Source organism: Ranitomeya imitator, chromosome 1 (genome assembly GCF_032444005.1).
Source record: "Ranitomeya imitator isolate aRanImi1 chromosome 1, aRanImi1.pri, whole genome shotgun sequence".
NCBI lineage: Eukaryota > Metazoa > Chordata > Amphibia > Anura > Dendrobatidae > Ranitomeya > Ranitomeya imitator.
Window position 1 is genome coordinate 79,013,651 of NC_091282.1, and position 14,104 is coordinate 79,027,754.

At 46.8% G+C, this 14,104-nt stretch overlaps 1 protein-coding gene across 2 annotated transcripts in view; it reads left to right on the forward strand.

Annotated features, from left to right (window-relative positions):
- Nucleotides 1-14,104, forward strand: part of ARL15 (ARF like GTPase 15) — a 321,318-nt gene that overhangs the window by 48,630 nt on the left and 258,584 nt on the right. Inside the window, exon 2 of one of the 2 annotated variants that reach the window (XM_069748495.1) lies at nucleotides 3,141-3,197. The exons of the other annotated variant lie outside the window; for it this stretch is intronic. Within the exon in view, the coding sequence (XP_069604596.1) occupies nucleotides 3,141-3,197 (57 nt within the window). The remainder of the gene's footprint in view (nucleotides 1-3,140; nucleotides 3,198-14,104) is intronic. 2 annotated transcript variants of the gene reach the window in all.

A 14,104-nucleotide genomic window follows, 5' to 3' on the forward strand; every position in this document is an offset into this window, starting at 1 on the left:
GAAGCCCACGGTCATCGTTCTTTGGCACGCTCTTATATAATCGTGCAGTGTATTAAAAATATGTCCTGAGTTGCATTTTCTTCCATGTTCCTTGGCTTTATCTGGCTATTGATATAAGAAATAATTTTTTTTTATGCCTAATATAAACATAATCTAAAATCTTTTGGTTAATCTAGAAGTTAACGTTGCGTTTCTCTGTTGCACAGGTTCCTTCAGACTTTTCTTATGTCTTAGGCCTCATTCAGACGTCGCACCATTTTTGTGTCGGTCACTGTTTTTCATACGATTTTCATTAGTGTTTTGCCCGTTAGTTTTCACCATCAGTGTTTCATCATTGATTGTCACGTATGGACCAAAAATTAAGCTTCTCGTACGCTTTGCAATGTTAATTACAGACAACACATTGATTGCTCGTTGATACCGTCCTTGAGATGTCTGGAATTTTCGTAGACCCATAGACTTGTACGGGTGATTTTGATCGTGACGTAAATGAAAAACAGTAATGTTTCCATGATTTTTTTTCTGGAACACAGTCTGCCCCAAAAAATCACTGACGTGAATGGCTCCATAGATATAATGTGTCCGTGTTCTATTTGTGACAACCGTGGATAGAACACGGACGTAAAAAAGGGATGTCTGCATGAGGCCTTTAAAGGGAGTCTATCAGTCCAAAATGACAGTATTAACCAAGTACATGTTTTTTTGTCACAATTTTCAAAAACACTGTAAAATCGCTGAATTTTTAACCAATTCAGACAATAAAAACCCTTGCAAATGTATTATGTAAACATGGCCTTAACTCGGCCATGCATGCTAAATGTCTGTCGATCAATCAATGCTCCGGTCGTTTTTCCCATACACAGGACACTAGCTTGGCCGAACGCTCCTGTGTTCTCTGGGAAAGCTGCCAACAGACATCTTTGCCGGGGGCTGATCTCTGGGAGAACAAAGCACTCGGCAATCCGAAATGGGACATGCCTGATCGACATTACCAATGATCATTCGACTGGTGCCCCATGCACATTAGAGTGTTGGCAGAACTTATCGATGTTGTGGTTTTGGCTGACATTAGTGTGTTGTGTATGGGGGCAAGTTATTTAATTTATTGCCTCTATTCTGGAGAAGTTTAATTAGGAGACTCTGCGCACACTGGATGTGGCCAGGAGACTCTGTGCATGCTGGGTGTGGCCAGGAGACTGCGCACGTTGGGTGTGGCCAGGAGACTCTGCACACACTGGGTGTGGCCGGGAGACTCTGTGCATGCTGGGTGTGGCCGGGAGACTCTGCGCATGCTGGGTGTGGCCAGGAGACTGCGCATGCTGGGTGTGGCCAGGAGACTCTGCGCACACTGGGTGTGATCGGGAGACTCTGCGCATGCTGGGTGTGGCCGGGAGACTCTGCGCATGCTGGGTGTGGCCGGGAGACTCTGCGCGTGCTTGGTGTGGCTGGGAGACTCTGCGCATGCTGGGTGTGGCCGGGAGACTCTGCGCGTGCTGGGTGTGGCCGGGAGACTCTGCGCGTGCTGGGTGTGGCCGGGAGACTGGGCACGCTGGATGTGGCCAGGAGACCCTGCGCACGCTGGGTGTGGCCAGGAGACTGCGCACTCTGCGTGTGGCCAGGAGACTCTGTTAACGCTGGGTGTGGCCGGGAGACTGCGCATGCTGGGTGTGGCCATGAGACTGCGCATGCTGGGTGTGGCCATGAGACTGCGCATGCTGGGTGTGGCCATGAGACTGCGCACGTTGGGTGTGACCATGAGACTGCGCACGCTGGGTGTGGCCAGGAGACTGCGCATGCTGGGTGTGGCCATGAGACTGCGCACGCTGGGTGTGACCATGAGACTGCGCACGCTGGGTGTGGCCAGGAGACTGCGCATGCTGGGTGTGGCCTGGAGACTGCGCACGTTGGGTGTGGCCAGGAGACTCTTCGCGCGCTGCGTGTGGCCAGGAGACTCTGTTCACACACTGGGTGTGATCGGGAGACTCTGCGCATGCTGGGTGTGGCCGGGAGACTCTGCGCGTGCTGGGTGTGGCCGGGAGACTCTGCGCGTGCTGGGTGTGGCCGGGAGACTCTGCACATGCTGGGTGTGGCCGGGAGACTGCGCACGCTGGATGTGGCCAGGAGACCCTGCGCACGCTGGGTGTGGCCATGAGACTCTGCGCACGCTGGGTGTGACCATGAGACTGCGCACGCTGGGTGTGGCCTGGAGACTCTGCGCGTGCTGGGTGTGGCCGGGAGACTCTGCGCGTGCTGGGTGTGGCCGGGAGACTCTGCGCGTGTTGGGTGTGGCCGGGAGACTCTGGGTGTGGCCGGGAGACTCTGCACATGCTGGGTGTGGCCGGGAGACTGCGCACGCTGGATGTGGCCAGGAGACCCTGCGCACGTTGGGTGTGGCCAGGAGACTCTGCGCACTCTGCGTGTGGCCAGGAGACTCTGTTAACACTGGGTGTGGCCGGGAGACTGCGCATGCTGGGTGTGGCTGGGAGACTGCGCATGCTGGGTGTGGCCATGAGACTCTGCGCACGCTGGGTGTGACCATGAGACTGCGCACGCTGGGTGTGGCCTGGAGACTCTGCGCACGCTGGGTGTGGCCTGGAGACTCTGCGCACGTTGGGTGTGGCCAGGAGACTCTTCGCACGCTGCGTGTGGCCAGGAGACTCTGTTCACGCTGCGTGTGGCCAGGAGACTCTGCGCACGCTGGGTGTGGCCTGGAGACTGCATGTTTCACCTACCAGCCTTCCTAACTGGTGAATAACACTGCTTGCTTGCCTGAGATTTCTCTGCAGACAGCCTTCAAGCAGGGCAGCCCTTTCAAGCATTGGTGATGGAGGCGAGGGCGTGTGTGGAATGGTGCACGGAGTCTCTTGACACACCGAGGGTGCACCGAGCAGTCAAATAAGCATATTTGATCTTCAGTTTCTGGAAAAGGAAGACCATGATTAGAATACTGAAGGGAATTTTTTTTTTTTTTTATAACATAGGGACCTTATCCCTACCAGTCTGCATGCTTAGTTTATACTATGAGTTTGGGCTGACCTTCTCCCTTTACAATGAATGGTGTTCTTATATATGTGACTGTGTGTTCTACAAAGAACAATTCGCCCGGATCGGGATGACCCTATCTTGTCTTTTGGTTTTAGACAGTGTCAGAATGCCTCCAGATCTCTTATGCAATTTGTAGAATTGCCATTTACACGGTAAGGCGTCTGTGACTGCAGCCCGCTTGTGTCAGTGGTCATACACCATACCATCATAGTAATATCCACCACCCACCCATCAAGCAAGCATGCAAGCCTCTGTATCCAGTGACCTTGGCTGTTTTATTCGTCAGACCGCTGTGTTTCATTCATTAGCCTTTTTGTTTTTTTGTGTAGAGATGGGCGAACCTGAACTGGTTACCTCTAGTGATGAGCAAGTATACTCGTTGCTCGGGTGATCTCCGAGTATTTGTTAGTGTTCGGAGATTGTTTTCATCGCCGCAGCTGAATGATTTACAGCTACTAGCCAGCCTGAGTACACGTGGGGGTTGCCTGGTTGCTAGGGAATCCCCACATGCAATCAAGCTGGCTAATAGCTGTAAATCATTCAGCTGAGGCGATGAAAACTAAATCTCCGAACATTAACAAATACTCGGAGATCACCCGAGCGTGCTTGGGAACACCCGAGCAATGAGTATAGTTGCTCATCACTAGTTAATTCCGGTCTCTGGTGTCAGCTGATGGGACTACAGCTCCCATCATCCGAAGCCTGCTGCTGCTAATAACAGCGAAATCAGGAGCAGCTAATGGGTGTATTCATTAGCCGTCTCCTGCGCTGTAAATAAATAGCTAAAAAAAAAAACCTGGCGTGGGTTCCCCATTTTTGATAACCAGCTAGGCAAAACTCACAGCTGGGGGCTGCAACCCTCAGCTGTCCACTTCAGCATTGCTGTTTAAAAAATATGGCATGGGGACCCCTCTATTCTTGATAATTACTTAAATTGATAATTTTAAAAACAGCATGTGGTCGCTCCCCATTTTTGACAACCAGCTTTGCTAAAGCAGACAGCTGGGGGCTGGTATTGTCAGGCTGATAAAGAGCCATGGATATAAAAATAAAAAAAGTAGCCTGCAGCCTCCCAGAAAAGGCACATCTATTAGATACGCCAATTCTCCCGCTTTGCCCGGCTCTTGCCGCTTGCCCTGTAGCGTTGGCAAGTGGGGTTAATAATTGTGGGGTTGATGTCACCTTTGAATTATCTGGTGACATCAAGTCCATGGCTTGGTAATCAAGAGGCGTCTATAAGACACTTATCCATTGCTAATCCTATAGATTTATGATAAAGACACGGCCAGACTAATGTCTTTTATTTGGAATAAAACAAAACACGCTTTTGCTATTTTATTTAAGTTATACTCTCCTAACGCTTAATTCCACTGAATCCCTCATCTCCTAAGAAAAATAAAACAATATCCCTCACCTATCTGTTGCTCTGTGCCAAGCTATAATTCATGTCTGGGGGTAAATAGTTTTGAACCTGGACGATGCCAAGATGCAACCGTCCAGGCTGAGAGCCGCTGGTGACTGAACTGCTGCAAGTGGAGCCTCGGTGACGTCATCGAGGTTACCTCTGGTCACTGAGGCTGCGTTCCCAGCCGGGCTGAACTGCCGTGACCTCGGTGAGATCCCCGCTTTCACCGTAAGAAAAACTTACGCTGCTAGCTGGGATTTCACCAAGGTCACGGCAGTTTAGCCCGGCTGGGAGCATAACCTTGATGACTTCACTGATGCTGCACTTGCAGAAGTTCAGTCACCAGTGGTTCTCGGCCTGGATGGTTGCATCTTGGCATCATCCATATTCAAAACTATTTATCCCCCAGACATGGAATATGGCGTGGGACAGAACGTACAGGTGAGGGATATTATTTTTTTAATTTTAGTTTTATTACAGGAGACGAGGGATTCAGTGGAATTAGGTGTTAGGTGAGTATAGCTGTGTGTTTATTTTTAAATAAAAAGTGTTTTGTTTCTAATAAAAGAATTAATTCTGGCTTCTCTTTATTTACCATACAACTATAGGACTAGCAATGGATAACTGTCTTATAGATGCCTCTCCATTACTACATTACTAATCTGTGGGCTTTGTTTCGCTGGGCAATACAAAGGTGACATCAACCCCATAAATATGAACCCCACTTGCCACTGCTACAGGGCAAGTTGGAAGAGCTGGGCAATGCGCCAGAATTGGCGCATCTAATAGATGTGCCTTTTCATGGCAGCTACAGGCTGCTATTTTTAGGCTGGAGGGGGTCAATATCCATGGCCCCTTACCAGCCTGAGAATACCAGCCACCAGATGTCTGCTTTAGCAAGGCTGGTTGTCCAAAATTGGGGGGACCGCACTCCTCCTTTTTTTTTTTTTTTTTAAATTTATTTAAATGATTAAAAAAATATGGCGTGGGGACCTCTCTATTCTTGATAACCAGCCTTGCTGAAGCTGACAGCTGAGGGGGTTGCAGCCCCAGGTGTGAGTTTTACCTGGCTGGTTATCAAAACTACAGGGGAACCCACGCCGTGTTTTATTTTATTTTTTTACATTATTTACAGCACAGGAGCGGCTGATGAATACATCCATCAACCGCTCCTGCTCTTGCTGTTATTAGCAGCAACAGGCGTCAGATGATGGGAGCTGTAGTCCCATCAGCTGACACCAGTGACCTGAGGTAAACTTTGTAACTCCGATCACAGCTGAGCGCTCACGCTGTCTTTTGACAGCATGGGAACCGCAGCTCTGACCGAGGATGATTTAACCGCCGATCAGAAGCAATGTTTTCATATGACAGCGTGGCAAACATTGAATGTTCGGGCCCCCCATTCAAGTGAACAGGGTCCGGCTACTATTCTGGTACCCAAACCCGAACTTTTTGTAACTGTTCGGCCGGACCCGTACATCCAGGTCTCCTCCCATCTCTATTCTTGTGCACAAAAAAAGGTGATAAAGCTTACAAAGAATTAAAAATGCCACAAAATCTGCTAATCCGTTAGTTATACCTGTCTCCTTTAGGACCTGGGTAAGAACCGGCATGGTTGCCTTAGCACATGTGCATATGGGCCTCATCCACAGCTGGTTTTCTGTTCGGATTCTCTCAGACATAAAATCCGCTGTGTTTTACAGTAGGAAAGTTCTGAATTTCCCGCACTGCAATTCCCGCAACCCCAGCTAATTTGCATGTTGATTGACCGTGCAATTTCTCTGCCCTGATGCATCGGATTATTACCCAGCAGGTGATGTTTTCATTATTGTACTTTTCAAAAACCTGACCTGCACATCCAAACATAGACTGAGTGTGAACAGGTGCTGAACCCAGAGTCGCCAACTCGTATATAGTTAAATAAATAGGGCAGCACACTGCAGCGCCAAAACATGCAAACTTGAAAAAACGAAATTTGAACTGCATTACTGCACTAGAAATATGAAAAATGAGAGCTTTTAGCGCACAAAAATGGCCAATTTTATGTGTACCTCGTAGCCACGTTAAGGCATCTCTCTTATACGAGGTCCTACGTAGGACCTCGTATAAGAGAGATGCCTTAACGTGGCTACGAGGTACACATAAAATTGGCCATTTTTGTGCGCTAAAAGCTCTCATTTTTCATATTTCTAGTGCAGTAATGCAGTTCAAATTTCGTTTTTTCAAGTTTGCATGTTTTGGCGCTGCAGTGTGCTGCCCTATTTATTTAATTTCATTATTGTACTGTCACCTCTGCAGTCATACCTCTAATTTTATCAATAAAATTTGTCCTCACCGATTTTCTTTTAGGTTGGGGGGACTACACAGCAAATGTGTCGGCAATTTTCAGAGAAGTCAAAAACACTTGTGCATCTTGTCAGCGACTTGCTATTGTAATGCTGTAATTTGCCAATTTGCAATCCATGTGACTTCCTTGACGTCCATAGTAAGTGATCCGCGTGTTTGGAAACATTTCTGACCGTGTTGCAGGTCGCAATCTGGCAAAATAGAAAATCATTAGATGCGATGTTGCAATGCAACACTCCGATTTCGGAGTTGCGTGACATGTCGCCATGTAGCCATTGACCTAACCTTTCAATTGGCATTTTGTCAAGAAATGTGACCCTTTGTCGCTGTGTCTTGATTGCTTTAGTGTTTAATTGGCCGTGTAGAGCCCCACACACTCTTTAGATGGTTTGTTTGGCCAGCAGCTTTCTCTCCCATACAAAGAGACAGCCGTCGCCGACAGACATCTCTGATGGCGGCTCGTGTGCTGGAGAATGATACTTTTCTCATGTGTCGGGGTGCCATACACATTAGACTGCCGGCTGAACTCTGTAGGGGCCTTAACCACTATTTTCTTATTTCTTCAGTAAGCAGGGTAGCTGCCATCGATGGGCGTTCATAAGACCGCTGATCTGTCAGTTTACCGAATCGCGGTCATATCGTGCTGGTTGGTTAGTAAAAACGGACCCTTTGAGCAATAAAACATCTATGGCCCCTTGGGAGAAAAAGAGCTACAGTGGGGCAAAAAAGTATTTAGTCAGTCAGCAATAGTGCAAGTTCCACCACTTAAAAAGATGAGAGGCGTCTGTAATTTACATCATAGGTAGACCTTAACTATGGGAGACAAACTGAGAAAAAAAAATCCAGAAAATCACATTGTCTGTTTTTTTATCATTTTTTTTGCATATTATGGTGGAAAATAAGTATTTGGTCAGAAACAAAATTTCTGCTGTCCTGTGATTGGGAAGCATAAATCTGCTGACAAGTTCTTTTTTTAAAGGATAGTCACTACTAGAGAACCTTCACAATAAATGGAGGCCCACTGGAGATCAGCTGCTGGTCCGAGGGCTAAAACCTGAACAGATGCATCTTTGCCCCGTCTGGGCTGCAGCAGGAGAAATGTGGAATTACATGGTAAATGAATGGGTGACCACATAACACATAGTTGTGTCCTCCTAGGACATATGGATACAGTTTCTCCTAATAGACAACTACTTTTTTAGCTTCAGGTGTCCATGCACAGTAGATGAACTTGAGCAGAAGCATCTGATCTATGTGTATGTTAAGATGGCCACTCTCTCTTCCAACGGCACATGCCTAAATGTTTTGTCCTCAGATGAAAACCCTCTCTTTTTTTTCGTATTTGGAGAAATTCAACATAAAAATCAGCTTCTCTACCTTCTCCATTTTTCTCCAAGTGCGATCAGATATTTTCACGGACCCATTGACTTGCATCGATGATTTTGCACACCCCTCGGTTTGAGAAATTGGAGATCTGCATATCTCCATAGCATATCATGGGTACGAGTCCTAGCCGTGAAAACCACAGGTAGGGGTAGCGCTCGTACACCAAATTTAGATGTGTGACTGAGCCCTAGGGGCATGTTCAGACAGTTTTTGTCTTCAAAATTGGAATCTGATCCACTTTAAAATCTACATCCAAAAAATGCTTCATATACGAATTTTAAATATGATTCCTATTGCTGTCTATGGGAAATCCACATTGGTGTCCATACGGCAAGTTTTTTTTTTCCTGGCAAAAAGTTTTAAAATGTTTTGCCTTGGAAGAATCTGCTCAAACTTTACTCTATGAAGCCAAAAAGGCTACAAAAACAAAAAAATAACACGCTAGATTTGTAAACCTTATGGGAAAAATAAAAATGTATGCTTTTCTCTTGAAAACCACATTGGAATTTTCCAACTCAAACGTGACCATGATTCCCTACTATGTCATCACAATATTAAAGGGAACCTGTCACCCCGAAAATCCCGGGTGAGGTAAGCCCACCGGCATCAGGGGCTTATCTGCAGCATTCTGTAATGCTGTAGATAAGCCCCCGATGTAACCTGAAAAGGGAGAAAAAGACGTTATATTATACTCACCCAGGGGCGGTCCCGCTGCTGGTCAGGTCGGATGGGCGTCTCCGGTCCGCTGCGGCGCCTCCTATCTTCTTTCCATGACGTCCTCTTCTGATCTTCAGCCACGGCTCCGGCGCAGGCGTACTTTGTCTGCCCTCTTGAGGGCAGAGGATAGTACTGCAGTGCGCAGGCGCCGGAAAGGTCAGAGGCCCGGCGCCTGCGCACTGCAGTACTTTGTCTGCCCTCAACAGGGCAGACAAAGTACGCCTGCGCCGGAGCCGTGGCTGAAGATCAGAAGAGGACGTCATGGAAAGAAGATAGGAGGCGCCGCAGCGGACCGGAGACGCCCATCCGACCTGACCAGCAGCGGGACCGCCCCTGGGTAAGTATAATCTAACGTCTTTTTCTCCCTTTTCAGGTTACATCGGGGGCTTATCTACAGCATTACAGAATGCTGTAGATAAGCCCCTGATGCTGGTGGGCTTACCTCACCCGGGATTTTCGGGGTGACAGGTTCCCTTTAAGGCTGCCCGTCCATTCAATAAACGTTCGTAGGATGGGTTGTGTATGACAGCAGATGTTGAAGGGAAACGAGGATCGGCCCTTTTATACCCTTAGGGGCCTTTCTTTATTGACAGCTATCCCACCAGTGCTGTGGGAGGACGACTGTTAGTGATGGCACCAGTTAGTGATGGCACCTGCGGCTTCTGGGCCATGACTTGCCGTTTAGTGGTGTGTACTATTACGTCAGAGTGCGGCCGGGATAGTCGTCAGAGATAGTCAAGTTTGCATACTGTTATTAAGATGGTGGAAGATACGATACGATACACTTTATTGACCCCGTGGGAAATTATAGTATCACAGCAGCACAACTTAAATCCTAAAAATCATAAAAGAATTACATAGTTGACATGACAGTGGAGTTGACAGAAGAACATTATACATTAGAATAGGACATACACAACGAGTGAACTGAAATGTAGAGAAATAAGTAGACATTCACCTTGGTGGTTTAACCCTAATGTTATTGTTGTACATTCCCATGGCAGTTGGCACAAACGATTTCCTATATTTTTCCTTCTTCCACCTCAGAAGTATAAGCCGGTTACTGAAGATGCTCTTCTGTCTCATGAATAGCTCATATAGTGGATGTGCATTATTGTTCATAATTGCCATACAGTTCTTTTCTCCACTACCTCCCCAAAAGAGTCCAGATTGCAGCCCACAGCAGAACTTGCCTTCTTAATAATCTTATTCAGCTTATTAGCATCAGAGGCCCGCACACTACTGCCCCAGCACGTGATTGCAAAAAAGATGGCACTTGCCACCACAGATTGGTAGAACATTTCTAACATTTTGCTACACACATTAAAAGACCTCAGTTTCCTTAGGAAATACAGTCTGCAGTCCCTTCTTGTAGACAAACTCTGAGTGGCATCTCCAGTCCAGTTTCCAATCCAAATGGACCCCCAAATATTTGTAACTCTCCACCTGCTCTACCTCCTGACCAGCAATAGTGATCGGTAAGCATTCCATCTTTATCCTGCTATAGTTGGCCACCAACTCCTTGGTTTTCTTAACATTTAGTTGTAGATGGTTACCATTGCACCAATCCACGAAATTCAACACCACCCTTCTAATTTCCTCATCCCCCTGATCTCCCCTAATGCATCCCACAACCATGCAGTCATCCGAAAATTTTTGAAGGTGGGAAAGTTCAGATTTATACTGAAAGTCTGAAGTTTACAGAGTGAAAAGAAAGGGCGCAAGCACCGTTCCCTGAGGGGCACCTACACTGCTCAATAATCTGCTTGACACCACTGCTCCCATCTGTACAAACTGTGGCCGATCTGATAGGCAGTCAGTTATCCAATTTCTCATCCCCTCCTCAACCTTCATATCAGTCATATTTTTGTGTAGTAAAAGTGGCTGCAGGGAATTAAATGCACTCGAGAAATCGAAGAACATCGCTCGCACCGTGGTTCCGTCAATCTCCAGAAATGATTGTACCCTATGTAACAGAGAAAGAATAGCATCATCCACCCCCAATCTATGTCGGTAAGCAAACTGAAGGGGATCAATAAAAGCATTGACCCTTGGTCTTAAGTGAGCAAGCACTAATCTTTCCAAGGCCTTCATAGCGTGAGATGTTAAGGCTACAGGACGATAGTCATTTAGGGTTGCAGGAGAAGAAGTCCATGTGGCTAAGGCCAGTTTCACACATCCAGCATTGATTGTGTGTATAGACCACAATGTCTCTACCAGTCCGTGGGTGATATATGGCTTACATAAGGCTGAGTTCATGTCAGGAGACCCATGACCGACCCAGCACTGGACCATGAATGTCGGACGTGTGAAACCGGCCTGTCTGACTCTTGCCTTCCTTGTCAATAACAGATTAGGCATAATAAAATCCAACATGTCCAATTCTTCTTTCCCTCAAAACTCCTGTCAGAGAAGTCAATCTTGGGCTTCTTTCATTCTTGCGTCGGTACGCGGCCGTCGCTAATCGGCGAGACATACCGACGGACGTTGTGCAAATTTGGCACAACGTGGGCAGCGGATGCAGTTTTTCAACGCATCCACTGCCCATTGTAAAGTCCCGGGCAGGGAGGAGGGGGCGTAGTTACAGCCGCGCATGTGCGGTAGGAAATGGCGGACCCGACGTATGAAAAAATTCTCCCTTGAACGTTTTTTTCGTGACGGTCCGCCAAAACACGACGCATCCAGTGCACGACGGACGCGACGTATGGCCATACATCGCGATCCGTCGGCAATACAAGTCCATGGGGAAAAAAAACGCATCCTGCGGGTACATTTGCAGGATGCGTTTTTTTCCCAAAGCGACGCATTGCGATGGATCTAAAACGACGCAAGTGTGAAAGTAGCCTTTGGCTACTTTCACACTAGCGTTTTTGGCTGTAGGTCGCAATGTGTCGTTTAGGAGAAAAAACGCATCCTGCAAAGTTGTCTGCAGGATGTGTTTTTTTTCCCCATAGACTAACAATAGCGAAGCATTGCGACGTATGGCCACTCCTTGCAACCGTCGTGCGACGGTTGCGTCGTGTTTTGGCGGACCGTCGGCACAAAAAAGTTACAGGTAACGTGTTTTTTTTGCGCGTCGTGTCTGCCATTTTCGACCGAGCATGCGCGGCCGAAACTCCGCCCCCTCCTCCCCGGACCTTACAATGGGGCAGCGGAAGCGTCGTAAGACTGCTTCCGCTGCCCACATCGGGCATTATTTTCAGAACGCGCGTCGGCACGTCGGGCCGACGCATAGCGACGGCCCCGTGCTGACGCTAGTGTGAAAGCAGCCTTAGGCTGAAATTGTTGGATTTGGTAAAGCGTTGAATCTAATGTGTACGGCCAACCAAGTCCAACTTTTGTCTTATTTTTCTGCTGTGTTTTTGTCTTTGAATCCTTTTGATCTGTGTATGTTTTGCCATTTTTTTTTTCAAGATTTTATATGTAATGTATTAGTATTCTCCATTTTCCTCTCCTGACTTGAAAAATAAGTTCTAATTTCTACTTCAGGTCACTGCTACTAGTTACATAACTAAAAATATTTATCTAGAATTTCTTCAAGAAAAGCGTCCCCTTATCACGGCAGCACGCCGGCGCGGCTTTTATTTCGGTCCCTGTTTATCCTCTTGCTTCCGCACCTTTTTTGGGTTTTTCATGAAACCTGGCTTGTGCGTTTCCCGTCTTTGGGGCAGATGTGTCCTCTATTGGAGCGGGGTTAAAAACCAATAGAATGTATGGGAAAAAAAAAAAAGTTAATAGATCACAATATGTAGATGGGAACCTGTTTGGTCTGTGCGGATACAAAACAAGTGGGCCGTGCCATATGCCTTGTGGGAATAGTGTGTTGTGAAACTCTACTGCAGCATAAAGAAAGGACGTATGAATCATAAAGTCTGTTAAAGAATAACACAAGGCTCCGCTGGGGGTCCTGTGCGCCTTCACGGGATCTATAGTACCCAGCCTACTTTATTATACTCTGGTACTTTCCCTAGGCTGAAGGAAACTGTGCGAAACGGTAATGTCAGTAGTCACAGGGCTCCTTAGCAGCCAGCATGTTTCCCATATAATTTCACTTTTTTTATTACACGGTTACATCCCCACTTATACTGCAGACTGACTGGTGATCAGATGATCGCACATGGTCTGGCTTTGGATTTCCCAATGACAAGCTGCCATTGCAATAGGGAATTTTCACCACATGCCTCTGCCCAGGGCCGTACACATATGGAGACACTGGGCAGAAACAACTTTTCTGAATCATTCACTTCCATCAAATTTAAAGTTGTTAATTATTATTACGGTAGTTCGCTTTTTCTTTTTTTTTTGTAGTAAATATATGTTCAAATTTTTGGCAATATTTTTTTTTCTGCTCCTTATCTTGGAAATCATCCTATTTAAAAATAAAAATTAGGAATCTTGCAATTTTCACACCAGCCACTGGGCCTACTTTAGACTAACGTCCTATTTCCGAAAATGCACCTGTAATTTTGAAAGCAATATTTTGATTTCGAGACGATCTTTTGTATTGAAGCATCTTATGAGCGTGTGCAGAAGTCATTGGCAGCAGGGTGGTCTTCTTTTTTTTTTTTTTTATACAGATTGTGCTATGAAAAAAAAAATTACATAGAACACAAAAAAAATCAGCTTAAACAATAGGTGTAATTTTCTGATGACACTTTCTCTTTAATCTAGTGTGTGTCTAAAGGTACCTTCACACATAACGATTTCGTTAACGATATCGTTGCAACGTCACGCTTTTTGTGACGTAGCAACGATCCCGCTAACGATCTCGTTATGTGTGACAGCGACCAACGATCAGGCCCCTGCTGGGAGATCGTTGGTCGCTGGGGAATGATCAGGACCTTTTTTTGGTCGCTGATCACCCGCTGTCATCGCTGAATGGGCGTGTGTGACGCTGATCCAGAGATGTGTTCTCTTGTAACCAGGGTAAATATCGGGTTACTAAGTGCAGGGCTGCGCTTAGTAACCCGATATTTACCCTGGTTACCATTGTAAAAGTAAAAAAAAACAAAAAAAAAAACTACATACTCACATTCCGATGTCTGTCACGTCCCCCGCCGTCAGCTTCCCTGCACTGTCAGCGCCGGCCGTAAAGCAGAGCACAGCGGTGACGTCACCGCTGTGCTCTGCTTTACGGCCAGCGCTGACAGTCGGTGCGGGAAGCTGACGGCGGGGGACGTGACAGACATCGGAATGTGAGTATGT